At 41.6% G+C, this 12,673-nt stretch overlaps 1 protein-coding gene across 1 annotated transcript in view; it reads right to left on the bottom strand.

Annotated features, from left to right (window-relative positions):
• CD99L2 (CD99 molecule like 2) overlaps positions 1-12,673 on the bottom strand; it is a 141,117-nt gene that overhangs the window by 118,852 nt on the left and 9,592 nt on the right. Inside the window, exons 2-3 of the mRNA XM_074278369.1 lie at positions 10,500-10,883; positions 8,511-8,533 (exon numbers count right to left, since the gene is read on the bottom strand). Of these exons, the coding sequence (XP_074134470.1) occupies positions 8,511-8,533; positions 10,500-10,883 (407 nt within the window). The remainder of the gene's footprint in view (positions 1-8,510; positions 8,534-10,499; positions 10,884-12,673) is intronic.

The following is a 12,673-nucleotide window of genomic DNA, read 5'->3' as shown; positions in this document are numbered from 1 at the left end:
GGGAAAATTTAGAAAAATGAATACAAGGGATAATGTAAAAAAAAAAATTTACTCATGCATATGTACTGTCAAAAAATTATAATTATAAAAGTTAATTACATCTGGCTAACTCAACAATAAAGATTAGAAAAAAAAAATACCTGTGGAGGCTTCTGAGGCATAGCATCAGAAAGCCATCCCCTGACCCCACAGGAACCCTTCGAACCATAATGGGAGAAATAATAACCTTCTCAGGGGACCCAGCCTGCCATTTTAGTGGGGGAAAGGATCCGAAGTGTAACTCTAGTGTGATAGTCAATCGAATTCTTAAAATGCTGGCTGTTTCTGAGGCTTGCTTACTTTGTTTCTGTGACTAAGCCTGTGACCAAGTAGTCTGGAGGAAGGAAAGGAAGAGCTATCACATGCAATACCTCTTCCCTTGGCAGAAGACCTCTTTCCCTGAGTTTGGGGAGCTAGTGCCTGCGTCACCCTTCTTAGAGCCAACACCATCAATCCTATTCACTGAGGTTTTCCCTAAATTCATTCTAGGGGCAGAGACACCTTTTACCCATAGCCTCTGCTCAAGAAAATAATATGAAGACAAATTGGATGTGAGAAGTCACAAAAATCATATCCTTAGAGGACTCCTGCAGAGCTCAGAGAAATGAGTTCTTGAAAAAGTCTCCTCAAAGACTAGCTCCAGGAATCCTTTATTGCTTGGATTGCTGACAAAGCAGAGTCGTGGCTGTTTCATCAGAGTGAGCAGCATGACATCGGGTGCTCATTTCGGTCCTCATCTTTCTCCTTCCAGTCATTTCGACTAGTGGAAAAATATTGAGGAACAAAGACTCCAGACCAATGATATTGGACCATTCTTTGGCTCTGAACTAGTCAGACATCTATGTTTACTCAGGCAGCCCTTCAAGTGTGCTCTACCATCACTGAAGGACCTTTACTCTTTGCACTTTCCCCCAACACAGTCCCTCCCCAAGTACTTTCCAACTCTGTACCTCTGCTCACACCATTCCCTATGCCTGGAGCTCCTCCATCCTCCTTTACCTGCTGAAATCTTACTCATCCTTTAAAGCTCAATTCAAATGGTCCTTCCCTCAGCTGCCTTCCTTAATGCCCTCTTCCCTGTGGACTGCCTTCCTGGATCTCACATGGCCTATTGACTTCTCCCCTTATTAGATCACTAACTCTGTAAGGACTTTCTCATATAAGCTCAGCTCACTTCCCTCTTCCCCTCTCCATCCCAGTTGTTAGTGCCTTCCCTCTCAAATATATTTCTCCTACCCCAGGAAAATGTAAACCTGTTCAAGACAAGGGCTGTTTCATTATTGCCTTTGTGATTCCAGCCCTATGTGCCTGACACATAAAAAATGTCTTAAATGCTTTTGAATTTTGTATCACCCCCAGTACAGTTATTCCTTTCATGTTGCAGGGGTTTGGGGCATGGCACCCTAGAAATCTGGAAAACCCATGTAAAATGTTTTGGTCCTCCCTTCATGTCAGAGAAGTCTGATTTTTTTTTTTTTATGGGGTATTTACAGTACCTTATTATAAAATATGGGTAAAATATTTGGTCATAGGTTATATATAGTTCGATGTTAAGTAAAAATACTATTTGAAAAAATAACTTTTTTTTTCCCTGAGGCAATTGGGGTTAAGTGACTTGCCCAGGGTCACACAGCTAGGAAGTATTAAGTGTTGGAGGCCAGATTGAACTCAGGTTCTCCTGACTTCAGGGCTGGTGCTCAAAAAAAGAACTTTTTAACTGTTGTTTGTGGCTCCCACAAAGCTCTCCAAGAATTCCCATTTAATTCCTTATGCTGACCCATGATATATATCAAAACCATCACAGGTAATGTCTTGATGTGCAAGTGATAACTGTACTTAGCAAAGGGCTCTGCCCAAAGTGTTCTAATAAATGTTTGTTGACTACTGGGTCTGAATCCCAAAGAGATCATAAAAAAGGGAAAAGGACCCACGTGTGCAAAAATGTTTGTGGCAGCCCTTTTTGTAGTGGCCAGAAACTGGAAACTGAATGGATGCCTATCAGTTGGAGAATGGCTGAATAAGTTATGGCATATGAATATTATTATTCTATAAGAAATGATGAGCAGGCTGATTTCAGAAAAGCCTGGAAAGACTTACATGAACTAAATGACACTAAATGAAGCGAGCAGAATCAGAACATTACTCACCGTAATAGCAAGATTATATGATGATCAACTGTAATGGACGTGGCTCTTCTCAACAATGTTGTGATTCAAGGCATTTCCAATAGACTTTTGATGGAAATTGCCCATCACATCCAGAGAGAGAACTATGGAGACTGAATATGGCTGGAAACATAGTATTTTCACCTTGGGGGGGGAGGTTGTTTCCTTCTGTTTCATGGTTTTTTTCCCCCTTTTGGTCTGACTTTTCTTGCACAACATGACACATATGGAAATATGTTTAAAAGAATTGCACATATTTAACCTATATCAGATTGCTTGTTATCTTGGGGAAGGGAAGGAAGGGAAGAAGAAAATTTTGGAACACATAGTCTTACAAAAATGAATTTTGAAAACTATCTTCACATGTATTTGGAAAAATAAAGTACTATAAAATGTTTTAAAAAAACAAAAAACAAAACCCTGAAAAAAATGTTTTGTTTGTTGAATGGATCAACCTTTAAGAGACACTAACATGATAAAGTTCTGTACTGGGAGACTTGAATTCTATCCCTGATTCTGCCACTCACTAGCTGTGTGTCATTATCTTTGGGAGGCCCTTATCTCCTCCTCTTGGTAGACCGGAATGGCTTGCCTCAAAGGTTCCCCTTGGCTCTAAAAGCCTTTGGCTCTGCTACTGACACCTGAAAAACCAAGAACATGGCTAGGAGAGATCATGGAGTCTGCTTCAATGATGAAAGGAATCAAAACTTACTGCCACAGAGATGCTGTTTTTAGACAGATACATATGTATCAAGACAGCCTGCCTTAGAATAGCTAGCTTTTGCTTCTTCTGTGTCCTAACAATATCAGGGAGAAAGCCCTTTCACTCATATTCTCAAGGTAGGAGAACCACAAATAGAAAGAGATAATCCTCCATGCTTACCCAGTCTGGGATAAGCTAAAGGTTTCCAAACAACCCAATCTCTGAACCCTGAGATGGATAACGGGGATAAAAATTTACCATCTGGTATGATCCCTACTTTTATGACTTTTTCTTGCTTTTTCTGTGACAAGTTCTGTGACTGCTATGCTTTCTGAAGGACCAGAAGGGCTAAGAAGCAATCTGAGGGCAGCTCCAGTGGAAGAAAAAAATCCTAGTCGTGAAACATCAGCAATAGTCACACTGATAAAAGCCTTTGAAGTAAGGAAGACATTGCTACTGGGCCAACTAACCCAGATGAACACTCCAAGCATGCTTAGCAGTTGATTATATAAGCAAGAACCTCTCCTTTCCTCAGCCCGCTAAGTTTGTGAAGCACTTTCCTCCACCAACTACAAGAAGGAGGCTGTGATTGGGATTATTATCCCTTTTGGAGGGCTGAACAAACTGAAGCTCAGAAGCTGAAAGGTTCAAGGTTCGACAGTTAGACAGGGTCATCTAGGATTGAACTCTAGGATGTCTCCCTGCTCTTTTTATCACATCACATGGATTAGACCTCAGAAACCCCAGGTGCTCTTTCTAGTCAGTAATTCCTGCTCAAAACGATTTTCTCATGTGGCAAAGCAGAGTACAATATCCTCAGAGCCACCATGAGAGAATCTGTGAATAAGCAACATTTCTGAATTCTGAATTGTATGAGTTGCCAGTAATTAAATTACCTTTGTTCTTATGTCTGTCCCAGAGCAGTCTGGGTGCCATTAAGCCCCAGGCTTGCTGCATGTATGACTTTCCATCTCCTGGGCTGGGCTTTATGCTTGAAATTTTTTTTGGGGGGGGGGGAGATCACTGGGGCCTATACCTGACCTGTAACTTGAGAAGGGAAAACCATTTTTCTACTTTAGGATCTATTGCTGTTTGCAAGTCTGTTTTTACTCAGAAAAGTTCAGTAGATATTTTTGTTATGCTTTTTCATAAAACGCCTCTCAGCAGGTCTGACCTTCAATACTTTAAAAAAAAAATCTAGTTTTAAGGGAAACTCCCCCATCTCTTCTCTTCCTGGGTCCCCCTCTTTTCAGGGGGTTATCTATATTTCTGAGTATTTCAAAAATCACTTCAATTGCAGAGTACACACATAGGAGATTCAGAAGCCAACACTACCCAAGGCCAAGGGGAGGGGAGAGGATAACACAGTGGCCTTCAAGCTCTAAGATGTTTTAATAGTCTGTGTGCCTTGCAAACCAATACATTATAGAAACTTGGCCACATCTGACATAGTTGGCAGCCCTTTCTTGAAACAAATTGGTATGAGGTATAGAATTAATCACAGAGATACAGATTTCTAAGTCTCTTATTTAGGAGACAATGGTTGAGTCAAATCAAACAAGGGAAAATGAAAGAGTAGAACAAAGGGTGCTGCTCTGCTTTGAATCTTTAGCCATCGACTCAGTGGGTGAATGTGTGGCCCTAAACAAGTCCCTTCGTTTCTCTGCACTAAGCTTAGCCTTAGTTCCCTTCTCCCCCAATTTATAAAAATGAAGTACTTGGACTAGATGAGCTCTTAGGTCCCTATCCATCTGGAAAATTGTTTTTGTGTCTTTGACTCATCTCCCTGGTTACTAAGAGTCATTGTTCCCACAATCAGGGAGGCAAAACATTTACAAACTGGGAAAGTAGGAAAACTGCTACTAATATCATTTACAAGGACATAAACTTCTTTCCTAATGTTTCTGATGCTTTCTGTATAGATCAGATGAAAGTAGAAAAACCCTATACCTCTGGGATGGGGCAGGTGGTCCCATATGGTAACATGTGGAAGGAGGGAGGATAAGAAAGTCACATGTGATTCCTCATGGTAGAACAGAAAGTGGTATTACCTAGGTGGCTTTCTTTCTCTCTCTCTCTCTTTCTCTCTCTCTCTCTCTCTCTCTCTCTCTCTCTCTCTCTCTCTCAGAAGGGGGGGGAAGGGAACAGAGAACATGCTGAGAAGTGATAATTAATTTCACAAGGTCAAAGAAAACTAAAAGTGTGACAATTCCTATGTTTGTGGGAGTACTTGTGTTAGAGGTCACGGATCCCAAATACTCACTTCTTAAAATTCTATTCCTCAAAGAATCAAAGACTTTTAAAGACCTCAAGAATCTGAAAGAATGAAGAGCCCAACCTCATTATTCTACCTTAATAATGGTCTTGCTTAACCAAGAGATTTTATATTTCCTGTTTAAACTCTTCATTCACTTGCTTTTTCCAGTGCTGAATTTTTAATTAAGGATCTCATGTAAGAGGCCCTACAGTGCAAACAGAAACATCCAGAAGACCTCATCATCCTATTCCAGAGAATCCTACTTCAGTTTGGACTCCTAGGGTTCAACACACCGTAGAAGTTTAACAAAAGCTTGCTGATGTATTGACTTTGCCCTGGATATGCTGTTAGATGTTAGCAAATACTTTTGATGAGGATGCCTTTCTCTGTTTTATGCTTTGATTTATAACTAAGGGTCATAGTTCTCTTTTACATCTTTCAAGGTTTCACATGATTTTCCAGATTCATGGAAGATACCTCGTGGCAGGGGACTATGACATGCTGTGGAATGGATGATCCATAGTGTTGGTCTATAGATCTTAGACACTGGTAGTGGAAAAGAACTGGGCCCAAAATAGAATTGGAGAAAGAGAGGGGAACAGATAACCTTTGGTGAAGCCATATAGTGTGCTTGACAATCCTGTTTTCCCCTGAAACGAAACCTCATCTTTTTAATGACAATATCTTCCTCTGGGAGGAACAAAAACATTTTATGGTATTTTCAAGCATCCTAAGTTAAACAAAGGCCCAACTTGGTAATTATTCAAGAGATACTATCAACCAAAAAACATTTATTAAATACCTACTATATTCCAGGCACTGAGCCTGGAATTCACTGGGGATACAAGGGCAATGAATGAAATAATCTCCATTTGCAAGGGACTTGCATGAATCACCATAATGTCCAATAAGTCAAAATTGCAGCTGACCCAAAGGACAATAGAAATGGATGGTGGGTGGAAGTAGGCTGTAACATATTACAATGATGATTTGCCCAAAAAAAAGTGTGAGACTGGAAATGGAAGTGGTCTAGTAATCGGCACAAGTGAGGGGTAAACCAATGGGCAGCTTGAGACCTGTACTGGTTTCCACATAATGCTAGAAGACCTTGATGAAGTTCTCCATCACATTGACTTGAACTATGTCCTCCTTATAAAGAATTTATGGGAGAATATTGCCAAGAATCCTGATGGGTAGAACGTATGGATGGAATGTGTAACTTAATAAATGCTTGATGGATGGAATTCTTCAGGGATTTTCTAATTCCCCAAAACCAAGCCATTGACCAAGAAACAAATTGGAGAATGTCCCCTCCACTCTGACCCTCCTAAGGTTCATGGTAGCCATCTTGAATGGAAGGGGTCCAGGGCCTCACAAAATAGGCTTTGATAAGCTGCTATTATTGCGAGCTTTACCAGGAAGCCATAACACATACTTTGATTGACCATGGTCCTCTCTTCTTCTGTACCCTCAAAACTAACTCATTCTCCAAATGAGGAAAAAGAGGTGATGTGATATTAAAAAGAAAAAGCTCTGGGTAGAGGTCAGGGAAGCCTCAGCTTTGTGAGAGAGCACTGGCTCTCTCTGGGCCTCAGTTCCCCCATGAAAAATGAAGGTAAACTAAGAGAAGATAAAAGAGGGAAAAGAACCCACATGTGCAAAAATGTATGTAACAGCTCTTTTAATAGTGGCAAAGAATTAGAAATTGAGTGGATGCCCCTTAGGTGGAAAATGGCTAAGTTATGGTATATGAAGGAATATTATTGTTCTATAAGAAATGGTGAGCAGGATGATTTCAGAGAAGCCTGGAGAGACTTACAGGAACTGATGCTGAGTGAAATGAGCAGAATCAAGAGAACATTGTACACAGTAATAAAAAGATTATGTGATGATCAACTGTGATGGACTTAGCTCTTATCGGTAATTTAATAATCTAAGGCAATTCCCAAAAACTTTGGATGGAAAATACCAAATGCATCCAGGGAGAGAACTAAGGAGACTGAAAGTGGATTGAAGCACACTATTTTCTTCTTTTTCTTTTCCTCTGTTCCGCCCCCCTCCCCAATTTTGCTTACTTCACTCAGCATCAGTTCATGTAAGTCACAGAGTTAGGTCTTGAGCTTCCAGAGCTTTCCCTACTAGCTGCTTGACCAATCCTTGTCTGTTTTTCTTCTAGCCACCATCAGTTTGCTCATAGTACCTCAGGCCTGGTTAATGGATCTAGGTCCCCCAAATTAGAGCCATCTTGGTTGGTAAGATTTTGAGCATTCTAAGCCCTTTCTGAAAACTTGCTTGGTCATCTTTTCTCTGGTTGTGGACAATTGCTCAGAGATGACATCCTGATTTGGCCCCCAAAGAACCTTCCCATGTACTTTAGACTATCTCACCAAGGGTCCTGTCTCTTCAGTCTCATGGAAGATCCAGGGGCTCCAATCCCTTTTGAAGTTTTGCCCTTGACTACAGCTCCCTGGCTGAGAAAGGCACTTTCCCAGATTTCCCTAGCTTTCAGATCTTCTAGATGTTTATTCTTCACAGGATGACTTTGCTTTGTGGATACCTAGCTTACTCTTCACCTGTTTCTCCTGGTCACTTTGCCTGAAGCAAGTTCACCAAACTGGCATTCACCAGCTTGCTGTTAAGGCCCGTTCTGTTCTTTCTATAAAATTTGGCTTCACCACTTCCTTGTTCTAAGCTGGCATCTGGGCTTGGTTCTTTCTCAAACCCAAGTGGCTACAAGTTAAATGGTTTTCATGGCAGTCACCATCTATTTTTTTTTTTTAATGTTAATAACTTTTTAGGTTTTTTTGTTTGTTTTTTTTGCTGAGGCACTTGGAGTTAAGTGACTTGCCCAGGGTCACACAGCTAGGAAGTGTTAAGTGTCTAAGGCCATATTTGAACTCAGATCCTCCTGACTCCAGGTCTGCTACTCTATCCACTGCACCACCTAGCTGCCCCTAGCTTTTTATTTTCAAAATATATGCAAAGATAGTCTTCAGCATTCACCCTTGCAAAACCTAGTGTTCCAAATTTTTCTCTCTCCCTCACCTACCCCTCCCCTAGACAGCAAATAATCCAGTAATGTTAAACTTGTGCCATTCTTCTATACATACTTCCACATTTATCACACCATCATTTTCTTAAGACTATCTCCCTTCCTTTCCCTCTCCCTCAAGAGATGTTCTTGCTAGCCCTTTGCTCGGCAAGGAAGGCAGGGCAGCTGTGGAATGGCAGCAATTGTGGGCAGTAGCAATGAGGAGTATACCATACTTACTCTAATATGGGGGCTGCCTTTAATTAACCCATGAAGACAGAGGAAGCAGTCACTATCAGCTTTGGTGATACTTACCAAATAGGAAGACGGGAAAGCTTCTGCAATGGGACAGGATTTAGGTGTTTGCCATGAACTTCCGAAAGGGAATATGTTCTATGGCCACCCTGCCAAGCTGCCACAGATCTGGAACAAGATAATCACAAAAAGGCTTATTAATTCTTTCACAAGGGCAGGAAAGGCTAAGCAACTGACAACCTTTCATCTTCATGATGAGTGGCTGTGTTACAGCTCAGCGATCCCTAGAGCAAGGGTCAAGGACAGACTACTTACCTTTTTGTTCCCAAAGCCATGCTCCCTCTTGGACTTCCTAGTAAATTTTCTTGGTTCTAAACTTGCCTCAAGAACTTATTGGTTATGGGACCACTCACTGAACCTCAGTTTTTTCATCTGTAAAGTGGTGAAAATAGCACCCACCATGGTTGTGGTGAGAGAAAAAGCATTTTAGGAAAAAAAAAAAAAACACAAAAAACCCAACAAATCTAGTCTAAGAGAAGCCTCTTCTCAAAAATCCTCTATTTCATTGAATGACCACTTTTTCCTCTGAAGGATTATACTCAATTTTGCTGGATAGGGGATTCTTGGTTGTAATTCTAGTTTCATTGCTCTCCAAAATATCATATTCCCTGCCCACTGGTCTTTTAGAGTAGAACCTGCTAAATCTTGTGTTTCCTGACTGTGGCTCCACTATACTTGAATTGTGCCTTTCTGGATGCTTGCAAGCTTTTCTCTTTGACCTGGAAGTTCTGCAATTAGGCTATAATATTCCTGGGAGTTTTCATTTTGAAATCTCTTTCAGGAGGTGGATTCTTTCAGTTTCTATTTTACACTCTGGTTATAGACTATCAGGACAGTTTTCCTCGATAATTTCTTGGAAGATGATATTCAAGCTCTCATTTTTTTTTTTTTTTTTTTTGATTATGGCTTTCAGGTAGACCAATAATTTTTTTTATTATGACTTTTTTTTTTTTTTGCCAGATATATGCATGTGTAATTTTACAGCATTGACAATTGCCAAACCTTTTGTTCTAATTTTTCCCCTCCTTCCCCCCATCCCCTCCCCCAGATGGCAGGTAGACCAATACATGTTAAATATGTTAAAATATATGTTAAATACAATTCCTCTCTCCCAGATCTAATTTCCAGGTCACTTGTTTTTTCACTGAGTTATTTCACATTTTTTTTCTATTTTTTCTTGGGGGGAGGTTACTTTATGGTATCTTGATTTTTCCACAAAGTCATTAGCTTCCATTTGCTCAATTCTAATTTTTAAAGAATTATTTTCCTCAGTGAGCTTTGTACCTCCTTTTTTTTGGCCAATTTGGCTTTTCAAGGCAATCTTCTCCTCATTAGCTTTTTGTATTTCTTTTTGTACCACCCTCAATTTTTTTTTTCTAATTTTTCCTCTCTCTTTTTGATTTTCAAAGTCCCTTTTGAGCTCTTCCATGGCCTGAGCCCAATTCTTATTTTTCTTTGAGGCTTTGGATGTAGGAACTTTGACTTTGTTATCATCTTCTGAGTGTGTTTTGATCTTCCTTGTCACCATAGTAACTTTTGATGGACAGAAACTTTTTTGGTTTCCTCTGCTCATTTTCCTAGCATAATCCTGGGCTTTTAATTCTCTATAAACTCCTGTTTCCAGGGTGGAGTGTGCCCCGTCCCAAACTTTAGGAGTTTTGTGCAGCTGTTTTCAGAGAGCCTTCTAAGAATCTGACCACAAGCACACCTTTTCTGCTAAGATCTAGTGTGGTAAGTCAATAAAGTTCTTCTTTGTTGCCCCGGGGCTATGCTGGGAATGCATTCCCAGTCCGACTTTTCCAAAACCTTCAGAGTCCCCAGGTGGAAAGTTCCAGAGCTTCCAGAACTGCTGCCCATTCAGAGGTCCCCTCCCCTCTGGGACCCTGGTTCTGAAGGTGGGGCTAGGGGCGGGGCCCGGGCGGACTGGGGGCTGTGCCGGGACTACAAGGGGGGACTTTCATTGTGTTACCACAGACCCTCTCTGCTTACCTCCCAAGTGCCCCTCCCGGGGAGGTCCAGAAGGTTCGAGCACTGCCACCGCCTTGCTGCCCCAGGGGGCTGGGGGGCGGGGCCCGGAGGGGCGTGGGCTAGTCCGGCCGGGTCCTAGTGGGCACCGAACGTGGGACTCCACCCCGGGTGCCACATACCTCCTCCACTGCCCTTCCGAGGCCTCCGTGGTGTCCCGGCTCCGAGAGAGGCCCAGAAGCTTCCAGTACTGCTGCTGCTTCAGGTTGGGCCGGGGTGGGGGCCGGGCGGGGGCTGCTGGGATGGCGTGCTGGGCTCCCGCTCGGGAGGGGGGGGGGTCAGAGATTTCTTCTGCTGAGCTTCGAAGTTGCTTCAGCGGGAAAATGTTCTGCTCCGCCTTTTGGTGCCCTAAAATGTGTGGAGAGTCACTCTTTGAAGGAACCTGGAGCGCTTTGGGGGAGAGGTTGCGTGAGCTCCTGCCTTTGCCATCTTGGCTCCACCCATGCCCCTTCCCTCCTCTCCCCCCCCCCCCCCCCAGAAGCCTCTTCTCCAGCCCTGAACCTCCAGCGTCTCTCCTGGCTAGAGCGGCAGGTCCCATTCAAGTCTTGAGTTTGTAGAGGGGGATCTTTCCCTGAATCCAGGCATTTGCCCCAGATTTGTAATAGAAAAAGAGCTCACGCCCCTGCTAATTAACCAGCTAATTAACCAAACGACCTTCTCACCAACTGGAAAGAGAAGGGTTACTTAGTGGCAATTGCTCCTGTCAGGCAATCCCTTCACCATTAAAATGATAGGTTGAGGCAGCAAAGATCAGAAGGTGCTTTTGCCTGAAATCCCTAGATCTAGAAAGATGGATTTTAAAGTACTTAAAATTGCACCAGCCCTGGAGTCAGGAGGACCTGAGTTCACATCTGGTCCCAGACACTTCCTAGCTGTGTGACTCTGGGCAAGTCACTGAACCCCATTGCCTCAGCAAAAATCCAAAAAATAAAAAAGTACTTAAAATTTTCACACCATATGTAAAACCTAGTCAGAAATCCATTTGAAATTATTTGATAAACAGATAGACGAATATATATGAATTATATGTAAAAAGGTTATTATGTATAACATATGTTCTATTATTATATATTGTAAATATAATATCTAAATCATAATAAATGGATTAATATATATATACATACATAATTTTCTTAAGAGAAAATGGCCCTTTCTGCTACTATGACCAAGTAAATCATTTTTTATCTTGGATAACTAACTCTTTGAGATCAGATCCAGTCCTCTCAGAAAGGTCTGGATATAAGAGAGAGAGAGAGAGAGAGAGAGAGAGTGTGTGTGTGAGAGTGAGTGAGTGTGTGAGTCTGTGTGTGTGTGTGTGTGTGTGTAGACAGAATCAATTAATGTGGGCTTGTTTTTTTTACTCATACCTCTTTAAAAATTAGGTATCAATTTTACTTGTGCCAAGCTTTGGAGTATCTTTCAATTGTGGGTTTTTTAATTGCCTGGCTAATTAAATTACATTCCTAGCTGGCTCCATTATTCTTTCATATCATGTATATTACAGGCAGAATTTCATCATTCTGCTTTTTGAACTCCTAGGGGGAAGAGGAAGAAGGTATAAATGTAAGATTAGAATCTCTTTATCTCCTCATCTCTCAGTGGTGGTTTTCTACATTGGTATTTATATACATGAAGTTTGTAGGACCATAGATTGACAGTTGGATTTGACTTTTACTTAATTAATACTTCTCCCTACAACCTAGAGTGCTGTAGGAGAGGAAACCTTTGAAACCCTGTCCTTTAAAACCCACCGTCTCCCCTCAATACCTGAGCCAAAGAGATCAAGGGCTTCTCCATTAAGGCTTTTGCTCTAAATTAGTTTGAGAGGTTTCCTAGCTGTAGTCCATATGGTGGGGAAGAACTTGTCCAGGAGTGGGAGAAGCTTATTGATGATGATGAGAGACACAGAGACAGAGGCAGGAAATCCTGACTCCAAGTCAGTAGTTTTGCCCTTCCATCTAAATGATAGCTATAATTATTTTAGAGGAGATGGTGAGGAGAATGTTTATATAAGTATTATTCTTTACAATTGTGGAAGGCAGGAGCAGGTATTCCGCTAACTGCATCAGAAGAACCTCTTTCTTAGCATTGGCCATGATTTCCTTCCCTCACGATGAATGTCTGCTCTATGAAAAGGC

Source organism: Sminthopsis crassicaudata, chromosome X (genome assembly GCF_048593235.1).
Source record: "Sminthopsis crassicaudata isolate SCR6 chromosome X, ASM4859323v1, whole genome shotgun sequence".
NCBI classification, from domain to species: Eukaryota; Metazoa; Chordata; class Mammalia; order Dasyuromorphia; family Dasyuridae; genus Sminthopsis; species Sminthopsis crassicaudata.
This window is presented reverse-complemented; position numbering and strand designations above follow the sequence as displayed.